General features: G+C 41.6%; 1 protein-coding gene across 1 annotated transcript; it reads right to left on the bottom strand.

The window, feature by feature from the left end:
• Positions 1-4,944: 4,944 nt before the first annotated feature.
• Positions 4,945-10,464, bottom strand: atp6ap2 (ATPase H+ transporting accessory protein 2). The gene is made up of 9 exons (XM_042706626.1): positions 10,332-10,464; positions 9,410-9,540; positions 9,154-9,282; positions 8,792-8,887; positions 8,339-8,476; positions 7,019-7,072; positions 6,379-6,528; positions 6,025-6,144; positions 4,945-5,914 (listed from the first exon to the last, which is right to left on the bottom strand). The coding sequence occupies exons 1-9, from the start codon at positions 10,411-10,413 to the stop codon at positions 5,720-5,722; spliced, it is 1,095 nt and encodes a 364-aa protein (XP_042562560.1). The 5' UTR covers positions 10,414-10,464; the 3' UTR covers positions 4,945-5,719.
• Between the last annotated feature and the right edge of the window lie 1,509 nt (positions 10,465-11,973).

Raw genomic sequence — 11,973 nt, 5'->3', positions numbered from 1 at the left:
AGTTGCTTAACAGCTTTGAAGCTAGCTAGATTGCTTCCTGTCCTTAAGTGTACACTAACTTGTAACTTTCAAACTTTGCAGTTCTTTCCCAATGCATGGGGGATGATTGCGAGCCACGGTGAGTTAACAGTGTCAGTTACATTTTAAAACAAACGGGATAAGATGTAATGTTCCTTGTGCTTATACTGTTAAATTTCGGATGCTGTTAATTGAAAAAAAAACCTCATAATCAGAGCTAATGGCCATAAACTTGTTTGACACGCTGAGAAAACGGGTCTCGCTGCCTATGTGTGTGTGTGTGTGTGTGTGTGTGTGCAGTGTGTATGCATGGAACAGACTCTTGCTGCCAGTGTGTGTGTAGTGTGTATGCATGGAACAGACTCTCGCTGCCTGTGTGTGTGTGTGTGTGTGTGTGTGTGTGTGTGTGTAGTGTGTATGCATGGAACAGACTCTTGCTGCCAGTGTGTGTGTAGTGTGTATGCATGGAACAGACTCTTGCTGCCTGTGTGTGTGTAGTGTGTATGCATGGAACTGACTGACATTGGCACAGAAAATGTTCCTCTCTCCTCATTCATTTGTCTCTGTCAAAAGTATTTTTTTTTCTCTGAGTGAAGTTATGGTTACTCTTATTTGTCATTTCCTGGGCTTTGAGGATCTGTCTCTTAACTTCCTGTACAGTCTTCCCTCTAACTGTATAGGCCCAGGCACTGTTGGTATTAGTACTTAGTAGTACTTCGTAGACCTGAGCTCCACAAAGAAAGGTTAGATTGGCATAAGAAATCAGTTGAAGTGATCCATGTATGCAACAAACTTCAACTGATCGGTAATATGAGACGCTTGATCCAACAGATTTGCTTTAGATTTAGATTAGGGATGCACGATAATATCGGCACGACATCGGTATCTGCAGATAAAAGCTTCAAAACGTAATTATCGGCATCTGCAGATATGAACATTTCTGCCGATGTACCCGGCCGATAAAGTGACGTTCAAATTATGCGCACGCGTAGCAAATGTTTTGGTTACTATGAGCGCCAACAACGTAATTCAACACGTCGGCTGTGTGGCAGTACTTCACAGTATCCGAGGATGTTGACATACTATTTGTCAGGAAACTTTTCAGGAGATGGAAGAGGAGGCGACAGCGTGGCCGTAACGTAGGTTGCATGCATAGATGCAGACCACCCGCATGCAACGCTTTGCAACATTACCTGTCGCGCGCTAATAGAAGTTAATAAGTTGCTAGTTAGCTAGACAACACTAGCTAGTTAGCTTGCATGCTACATGACACCAGCGAAGTTGATGATCTCATTTGACGGGATGTGAAACGTTATGTCACGAGCCCACGCTATCTGTACATGGCTTACTTTTGCATATATGGAATTTATACAGCTAACTTGGCAATAACCTTACATAGATTAGTCTAGAAATCCTAGAAGGGATGTTATTAAACTGTTAGTCAGTTAACCAACGTTAGCTTGCCAAGTTGCATTTTCAGAGTGTAGTTGTTCAAGTTCAAGGATGTACTGTTCAAGTATGAACATTGTGACGTGAAAATATAAATAAATCTGCCATATTTGAAATCATTTCAATAGTTTTCATGAGTGAATGTCTATTTCTAAAATGATACAAATCAAGTTTTCAATGTCCCGTATCTACAGAAATACCCTATCATAATAACAGATTAGTTCTAGTACAGGAGAGACTTTTCAATAATTAAAAAGCAGAGGTGTATATATCGGTATCGGCATCGGCAATCGGCCAAAATGAGCTTGTAAATATCGGCATATCGGATATCGGCTAAAATTCAATATCGTGCATCCCTAATTTAGATGCATTTTTTCATCCTCTGGTTTATGGACTTGACAGAGTTTGATCAAGACAGCAGTGGAGTTTACACAAAATGTGACTCTAAGCTGTTCTCTTGCCGAAGAGGCCATTTACTGGTTCACACAGGGATGCCAGGGATAGCCTCCAGTACACCAGCATGCACAATTAACTGAAGTAGCAACGTAGCAACATAGCCTACAGTAGAAAAGACATACTACACTCCAGTCAAAGATGGATTTTAGAGCTGTTGAGGTAGTGATGCCTGTTGTAAGTAATCCACATGGTTTCACCTTTCCATTGACTGTGCAAGTCTTATACATTTCTGGTCTTGACTGACCCTTCCTGTGAATTGTTGTGCTGAAGTTGTACGTTTTCAGGGGAAAGAAAAGAACAGAAAGCTTCTAAGGAAACGTCCCCCTCATTCATCTGTCAGCCCTACACATATAATAGGTGAGCAAATCATTTTATAATTCACTAGTGCAGGGGTCTTCAACCTTTTTCAGCCCAAGGACCCCTTGGCTGAGAGAGAGACTGAGCAGGGACCCCCACCCCCGCCGCCCCAAATTTGGGCCTGATATTCATATAATTTATTTGGAACTAAGTGTCAGTCACACACACACACACACACACACACACACACACTCCCCCCTACACATGTTTGAACAGAATTACAAATCATCTGTGACACACAACTCGTTTCAATTTATTCTGTTTATTATTGACATTTTTTCTCCCTTACAGTTAGCCACCACTCTGTATTCAATTAGGGAGGGACAAAGAATTGAGTAGCTTGAGAAGCTTAAGTATGGATGAAATATCTCATACCTAGTGAGAGATCTGACGTTTGAGAATTCATCATTCATGTCTTTGGCAACAACATTTTCCCTATGAAGCATGCAGTGCGTCATACATGGCTCTGTGCACATCGCGTCACATTTTGGCCAGGGTATATCATGTTCACGGAAAAAATTGTCGATCACTTTGAAATTCTCTGAACTTTTTTTAACCTTCAGGCAGCTGCTTACAGAATAGAAATTCCTCCTGCATCTCATTTTGGTCGACAAATCACAAAAAAGCTAAAAGCTGAGCGTCGTTTGACACATCGGTGGATTCATCTAATTGTAGTGCAAAATAATCTGCCTTCGGGAGTTTTCCGACTACTCACATCAGCTGCCAATTCATCAATAGGGCGGGCATTGGGATGCTTTTCAGTTTTTTTACGTAGCCTACTCATCCTTCGCAAACATTGTTTTGCACATATCACTAGCTGTTGGCAAGATTAAACTTTCCGCAATTATGTATGGCTGTTTGGTCTGAGCGACACGTAATTCAACTTGATAAGAGGCTTTTAAAGCTAGCTCGCACACTTTGCTGATAGTCTCATCAAGGTCTGCTGGCCCTCAAAAGATTTTAAACGGGAATATTAAATGTTTTTTTTCTTTCAAGTGAGCATTGGTTGTCTTTGAGTGTCGTTGCAGCTTTGATGGTTTCATAGTTTGATAGCACGGAAGAGCAAACAACGCACACTGCTAATTCTTCGCCATCGCTCTTTGTAGGTGAAGGCAAACTTCAGATCATTCTCTGAATATTTACGTGTCTTCTCCCGTTTGCGCTTATGGCTGTGCATGGAAGGGGTGTTGGCATCCTCTGAAGGTAGATCATCTGAACCGCCATCAGTGGTGTCTGACGAGGAGCTTTTGTTCCGAGAAATTACAAAACGATCAATTATTTCAAATTGTATGGTTATGGCAGGTAACGTCTTTTGGCACCAGATAGCTAAATGTAGCTAAAAGTGCATATGTTGCCATTATGATCAAATGATCGCGTGAAGACTCATGGGTAGCCTATGTATTATTTTTAAGGAATAGAAAGCATTTTTTACGTTCTGTTTATGTTTATGTAGTCTTTTGGACGTTTTTAATTTTTGGAAGAGGGAAAAAATGCTTCAGATGAAATCATTTGGCGGACCCCCTGCAGTACCTCCGCGGACCCCCTGGGGGTCGCGGACCCCCGGTTGAAGACCTCTGCACTAGTGTATGAACTCTATTTTCAAGCAGGCTTCAGGAAAAAGTACTTTCACCTCCCAAAGCATCTTTCTTCCTAAAGGATTCTGCTAAATCAATTCTGCTATCACACAACCCTCTTACCCTCCACCCAGCAAAACGTTTTTTTAGTGGTTGCACAACCAAATTTCGTTGTGTATCTAATGGACAATGACACATAAGGTCTATTCTATTCTATTCTAAATGATGAAAACAATAACGGGCTGCGTGTCACTGATAACATACACACTACGTTTAAGCTGTTAAGTAAAGTGCTATATTCTGTTCATAAATGTCTTATAAAAGGAGTTTCATCCGTTGAAGTCCACCACTCAACAGTATGCACACAAGCACTATTGCTGACTCTGGTGCCATTTAGAAAAGAGGAAGTGGGGTGAGTCCATTGCATTCAATGTTGTATTCTGAAGCTCTCTTTATAACTGGAGTTACAAGCAATTTAACAACCTGATTAAAATGCTTTTTGTTCAGGCAGAGGTGTCCTGAGTGCATTATCAGGACCACGGGTGGAGTGGAGTGGAGTAAGTGGAGACAAGAGTTATTTTATACATACCTTTCTTGATTATTGTGAATGTATAGTTGGTCAGTATCATTGTAATATATACGGAACAGCTACTTTCTAACTGTTTACTCTCAGGTTAGAGCAGCTAAATATTTAGTTTGAATTACTTTCAAGTGTTGCGTTTCAGTTTCATGTGGCGCTTGTTGATTAGGACCCAAAAAAAGATTTTTTTTTAAAAAGAAAAAAACATCCTCCCTGTTTTTGCTCATCAGGCCCAAGTTTAGAGCTCTACGATGAGCCATAAGTGCTAAACACCCACTGCTCTTACTGTTCTGTCATTCAAGGCATATGCACTCAACTCATTTTAGAACCACACTAACACCGTATTGTGCTACATGTTCATCTTGTTTCGCTTAAAATGTGCACAACTAGTACCACCCTGACCAATACCAAACTAGTCTACTCTGAGATTAAGGATTTCCAAGAATGCTGCACTTACTGACTTAAGACCATATGCAGTGAATTACTTTTGAAGCCAAACAAACAAAACCCTTCATCAAAATGTTTTCTCGTTTTATTGTTTAACTTGGGGATAAAATGAGAATTGATTTTCATTCTCTCTTCACATACCCACATCAACATGTGCGATTACATATGATCAGGTCCAGGCATTACTGCTCACGATATCCATACATATGAAAACCTAAACATTTAAGGTTTTACAACTCTTCTGACTGACTTACTCATTGCATATTGCTTACAACGTGAGTATCAAAACAAAGGTTTGTACACAGGAATGATCTTATGTCACATAGGGAAAAAGGTCCAAATCACACGACAAGTAAAACACAACAAAACAATAAATACAATCAGCAAGCATCTGTCACACAAGTGTAAACATATGTTTGCAAAAATCACATCTGCAGATCTATTATTACACAGAACAAACTGGTACACTTGTTTGCGGAAAGGAAAGCACTACACCTTAGCAGTCATAGGCATACTTCAGAGGGAAATACAGCAAAAAACAAACTGGAATATCTACACCATCAAGACATCAATAAATTAAATTTTGATTCTTCAACTCTTCAAGTGACACACATCAAGTAAACATTCTATGTGGCTGCAATATCTCAACAATACTTTTCATGACTTTACACTTATTTAGAATATATCTTTTGATTTGGAGGGAATATCACTGTACAAGAGAGAAGAAAAGTATCGCCTGAATGAAGCGGGGAGGACACAATAACAGGAGAAAAAACAAAACAAGTACCACCACGGCATGTTAGATAGAGACACGCAGGGGGAATAGGACTTAGAGTGCTCAGTCCATCCGTATCTTCTGATTGGTCATCCTGTAGATGATGCTGTCGTACCCAGGGTCCATGTTCCACAGGCTGTAGGAGATGGCGATGACGGCCAGGACCAGGATGATCATGAGCCACAGCACAATGTTGAAGATGACTGCGTACTCAAAGTTGTACTTGTAGGCCAGGTTGTAGGGGCTTCCAGGGTTGCTCTGTTGGTGCACATCACATAGGGAACATGAGGCACGAGGACTGGAGAAGAAACTACACCAACGTCTGAACATAGGAAAGGAGACAAAACATCTCCACGTAATCTACTCACAATCTGCTTCGACTCAAGGATGGAGCGAGACTTCCTGGTGAGAGGAACCTCGAAGCTCTTCACGGTGACCACCTCAACCACTGCATTGTTGTTGTAGACGCTATAGACGTTGTCGGCAAACTGCAACAAAGGTTATAGGTGAATACAAAAATGAACCATACCGTGTGACCTAAAATACTCAAAATCGAAGAAAAAATAAATCAAATGTCCATCCACTGCGAGATCTTTCCTGTCAGGCTTTGCAAACCACAACAGTTGTAAACATATAACAATCTCCTGGACCATAACTCGTATTCAAATTGTCTTGGGGACAATTCGATGGGAAATGCAGGGGAGTAGAGGCTTGTCTGTTACCTTCTGCATGACACTGGCCATGATGCTGCTGGCGTCCTGGAACTGTGGCGAGTCTTGGCCGTAGCGGCGCCCGATCTCCTCCAGCCCAGAGAGCTCCAGGGAGTACAGGTCAGGGGCGTGGTCCTTGGCCAGGTGGCGGTGCCTGAGCAGCTGGAACATGGCAAAAGGGACCGACTTAAAATCCCATTCAAGCATTCACTTCATGTACAGTAGATGACTATATCCCAAAGCTCACAGACCACGGAGCATGTTTAAAGGAAAACTAATAAAGGTGTATTCAATTAAAATTAGGCTTTGTTTCTGAGGTATTGGAGCTAGTGCGATGAGTCTGCTATCTAGCTAGATTACTGCATGCTAAGTGCTGTGTTATGAACTAATATTTTCCAATACATTCTAAATGCTATAATATTTTACTGTCCAAATGTTAAATCATGACACAACCAATCTGTTATCAACCAATGACCCTTCACACTGCAGTGAAGGCAATGAGATTGTAACTGGAAATATCCCATTTGCTGCTTTGCTCATCTCCCACATGGAGTAACAGCACGATCCCCAGGATTACACCCCTGACCAGCCCAAAGGGCTCTTATCTGACTTTTAAACAATTATGAGGTGCAATAAACAGAGATGGACCCACCAGAGCGGAGATGTCATGCAGCACCTGGATCTCAGACAGGAAGAGCAGATCAGCCTGCAGGGGGTAAATTAAAATGGCCAACAGTTAGAGCATCTACACAGAAACATATTTCAGGAGAGGGCTCCCTGACGGAACACCCCCCACAATAAAGTAAGAAAAGCTTTCACAGCACAATATCACCAAAAACCACCGGTCAGCATGTTCGCAAGCAAGTGCCAGCTGGGCTATTGATGAGGTTTGCAAGGTTTTTTTTTGTTAGCTTGCTAATTTTAGCCCAAAACTCCTTACTGCTGGTTTCATGGTAGTGCTTTCATAGAATGTTGTATTCTCATACATACACAAAGAATCAAGGAAGTAGAAAAATAAAAAACCCAACAAGAAATGTAGAACGCACTAAATGGGCATTTTGTTTGTAGCATCCTCAAAGAATATATATACAACAGATTAATTTAATCAGGCCTGAGGTTTATGGTTAAGGTATTTAGCAGACGCCTATGTCCGACGCGACTTACAAAACATTAGAAAAACCTTACACTTATCTTAAAGACTGCTTAGCGTTTAGCAAATTATTCTGAGACAGGAAATCAAAAACTTGTTTGGTGACAATTTTTCAAGGATCAAAAGCGAAGAAGGGAGACAGGTCTATAATTCTTCACATCAGATGGGTTAACTTTCTTAAGCAAAGGAGTAACTCGAGCCTGGAAGAGGAAGATTAGATGCAACCAAGGACGAGAACTCATTCCTTGAGAAACCTCTGAAGTTACGACGAAACGAAGCCACAAGAGGAGGAATAGAAGGATGTTCCAGAAGACACAGAAAATCAAATAAATGGGGTGACCATTAGGTTTTCTGGAGTGCAATTACACAACAGTAAGAGACCTAGATCCTTATCAGCCCTATAAGTAGGAGGGCTGTGAACACGTGTGAGAGTAAACGAGTTAAGTCTACTGAACGAGAATTGTCCAGATGAATATTCATATCACCAAGGAACAGTGATGGACAATTATCCTGGTGGACGATAAATAACCACCGGGCAACAGCTGTGTAACACCGTTTAAATGGAAATGGCCAGGAGGCAAGAGAGAAGTGACCATGTGAGAGCAACCCGTGATCAACAGCAACACCTCCTCTACATCCAACTACTCATAGTATGGTGTGACTGCACATGGGAACAGTTGCACAATGATGCATTTAGTCAGGGTTTCCCCTCTGTGTAAAATGTGTGAGGGGCCCCAGACTGGGTTTCCCCTCTGTGTAGAATGTGTGAGGGGCCCCAGACTGGGTTTCCCCTCTGTGTAGAATGTGTGAGGGGCCCCAGACCTCGTTGCTCTTGCTGAGAGAGTTGAGTGGCAAGGAGTTCAGCACAGATCCCTCCTGGGACAGGCGCCCACGGATCTGCTGGAGGGTCACCGGAAGATCCTCAAAGACCGTGTTGGCCATGCCCATCATGTACAGCCTCTGAGGAGTGAACAGAGAGGGGAGGGGGAAGAGATGTAATCTTCTATGTTGTCTGTATATGTATCAGTCAGTATTTAGCTCTGTGCAACACTATTTAATTAGTTAGCATTCAACATGAATTCACTGAACTCAGTACAAGTGCTCTATGACATACATGAACTATGACTATGAAATACAGTTTACAGCTAATCCGAATGCCAATAGAGGCAATGTGGTTGTTTTGCAGTTGAATTGACTGGTTTCACAATGATACATCTTCCTTTTCAGAGAAATGGGTGAGAATCTTATGACGGTGGTTTGGGTGGTCTAACGTACCTCCTCACTAGGTGCGAGCTGAAGCACCACAGGCGTGCTGTCCGCAAAAAGGGTGTGTACTGTGTTAGCAACACTGTCCAGGGTGAAGGGCACAGGCTGGGGAGAGAGAGGGAAGCAGAAGTTCAAATCATGACCATGTGACCACTGAAAATGCAGAAGTAAGTTTACCAGCAGATGGACTGATGCAAAAAAATAACTGTTTTTATGGGAAAAACTACAATTGCATGTTTTTAAATGGAACTACTTAAATGTCAATTTCAAGTAATTGTTTTGTTGTTGCAAATCGGTAAACTGAACCACTCCTTAATATTACACAAGATCATAGAAATCTAATAGATACAATTGCTCTCTTATATTCATACATTTTCAAGAGGGTATGAGGTTATGTTTTTGGGCAGATCAAGACTGTCCACTCCTCTGATCACCACCAGCACATTGGCCCTGGGACGCTGGAACAGGGGCCCAGCCTGCAGTCCAGGCCAGTCAAGATCCTGAAAAACACCCCACACACACACACACACACAATTCATTTCCATTTATGATAATAAATAGCATGACACCTCACTTATTGCCTGAGTAATAGAGGACTTCCTGGAATCCGGCAAATATGGAAGTTACCTCCTGAACAGAGAACCCCATGGTGAGCGCTACCAGATCTGGGATCTTCTCTCCTGATACTGGCCATTGTCCATCGAGGAAAGACACATAATCGGGGCTACGCAGTACAGTCAGGCGGTCTCCCAAAACACCTATTGAACAGAGGAGAGAAAACAGCTATTTCAATCTTACAGGAAAACGAATGTGTTGTCCACACTATACATTTCAATACCCAACAACATAATTATAACGTGGGTGCAAGATCCTTTGCTGAGCTGTCATGTGGCACTGAGGTGACAACTTTCGGATGTGTTTTCTTTTCACAATGGCCGAATTCCTCATAATCACAATTAGGGGGTTTAAAGACAGTCTAACTAGAATGATTGATGTTTCTGCTACTGATAGTGTATCTTATATGTACGTATCAGGCCCCGATTCCACGCGCTTGCACCAGATCACACCCAGCCAAGTTCCAGTGCCTGGGTATCTGGAGTAACGTGAACGACAGTAGCACGGTGATATTACCGAATGTATATGTACAAACGTTTACTATATTATCTGATGAATTACACCCGTATATCCCGAGGTCACGGTCACATGACACTATTCGAAGTAACATTAACCACATCCGTGCACCTCTACAGAGCTAACTGACATCACGAGTAAGACTACGCTTGAAAAAATACGGATAGGTCCGCTATAACGGAACAGATTTGGACTCTTTGGGTCTCTCAGAAAAAGAGTCTTGATTTGAAATATCCCAATTTCCGTATTTCGAATAGGTAATCTGTAATTCTAATATGGAGCAAGCTTGCTAACTAGCTAGCTATCAGGCTTCAACCTCGGCAGGTCAACTAGCTACTATATTGAATGCAGTGATGCAACCCAAATAACCATCAACCAAGAGCACAACGCAAAACGCAAAAAAAATGCAAAACCTTACCGTTTATTATGCTTGTGTAGACAACAAGCAAAATATAAATCGACGGCCGATTCATCCTTAGCAGTTTTCCAAGGGACTGCATTTCCTTGCACTAGTCACCTGACATACATAAACGTCACTCGGGGTATTTGTAAACCACGCCCATAAGTGCGTCATGACCGCCCCACTCCCTCCCATGTACAAAAGCCTTGACTTCCCCTGGGCTCGGAAGCTACAATGCAAGACTGTGGAAAATGCTTTGTCCCTCTTCATTCAGTAGCGTTCTTCTTCCTCCACAGAAACAGAAAACTCAAATGGCTGTCACAATTTCACATTTCCTAACACTTTACATATGACGATCAAGGAGTTGGAGGCCTATGCTTTGTAGGTTATGTAACATATACTGTATATTGTTTGTAATTTTAGTCATTTACATTGTTTGTACTCGGGATTGACTATATGGTGTATTTTCCACCATTGGCCAACCTTTCTTTTTTAATTAAAGGTTAGGTCTCAGATTTGGGCAAAAATGTTGATATTTGAGCTCAGCAGCCAATCAAATTACACCACATTTAGTAATATTCCCAAAACAACTTTTCTTTTCTTTTTGCACCCTCTTTTATTGTTTTCCTTGTGCTTTGACAGTACCCCTAGGACAGTGAGATTCAGTAATTAGTTTTAATTAGGCTGTGCCACAATTCTTCTTCAGTAAAATTTTATTACTATACATTTATGAATCACTTGGGTAAGATTTCACTCATCCATGGAAATGTTTCTCAATATTCCCTTGCATTCCATGTCATTTGTTTGTCTATTTCAGGTATTCTTCAAACCTTGGACCGTTTTACAGAATTGAGTCTCCAGGTTGGCAGTTACAATATGTGTTTTCCCAGTTTCTCACTATGGCTTGCCTGTAAAACTAGCTTCTTATTGCAGCGATCACTTACACATGCAAGGAAAATGTATTCATAGGTTTTGGTCACACTGAGAAATGGACAAAAGTATGCAGTGGTGCTACTTCTGTAACTGATTAGACCTTGGTAAACAGGCCAGATCATCTTGTGGCTGCAGAAACTGATCCCTGATCAAAAGTGTGTTTCATCAAGGTTTAACCTGGGAGAGGGGGGTCAAATTAGCTATTTTTGACTTAAGCCGACCTATAGCCAGGGGAATATGAGCTAGAAATAAAACGAATGCATACAACACAAGTTCAGGATGTGTGCCATCAATTGAAACCTTAGCAGTGTGCCTCACTCAAATATGGGTTCCGAAAAAAGGAGTCGTTTAAAAGTAGTTTAAATTGTAAATTGATCCAGCTGATAGGGTAAGTGGAGCCATCTGAGAAAAACAAGTGTAATAACCAGATTGTAGGGTATCATTTCTGGAATCCCCAAGGGAAAAGAAAGAGTGGTCGGCCGTGAAACACCTGGCGTAGAGACTGGGAGGCAGACGGCAAGAAAATGGGCTACACTTGGGGACAGCTTGAGATGTTGACTCAGGACCGAGATGCCTGGAGAACTCTTGTTTGCGGCCTAAGCCCCAGAAAGGGTAGTATGCGATGATGATGATGAGGGTATCATTCTAAATAAAATAAAATAAAATAAAATAAATCCCCCATTCCACTGATTTTATTGGTGTTCATGAAATTCTGAAACCTTAAATT

The sequence above is a fragment of the Clupea harengus genome, unplaced genomic scaffold (assembly GCF_900700415.2).
Source record: "Clupea harengus unplaced genomic scaffold, Ch_v2.0.2, whole genome shotgun sequence".
NCBI classification, from domain to species: Eukaryota; Metazoa; Chordata; class Actinopteri; order Clupeiformes; family Clupeidae; genus Clupea; species Clupea harengus.
The sequence above is the reverse complement of the archived record's forward strand: the minus strand, read 5'-3'. Positions and strand labels throughout refer to the sequence as shown.

Coding starts and splice junctions, on each gene's coding strand:
- atp6ap2 (XM_042706626.1), bottom strand. CDS start 10,413: ATGCAGTCCCTTGGAAAACTGCTAAGGATGAATCGGCCGTCGATTTAT. Junction 9,541..10,331: donor CTACACAAGCATAATAAACG/GTAAGGTTTTGC, acceptor TCTGTTCAATAG/GTGTTTTGGGAGACCGCCTG. Junction 9,283..9,409: donor TGGGGTTCTCTGTTCAGGAG/GTAACTTCCATA, acceptor GGTGTTTTTCAG/GATCTTGACTGGCCTGGACT.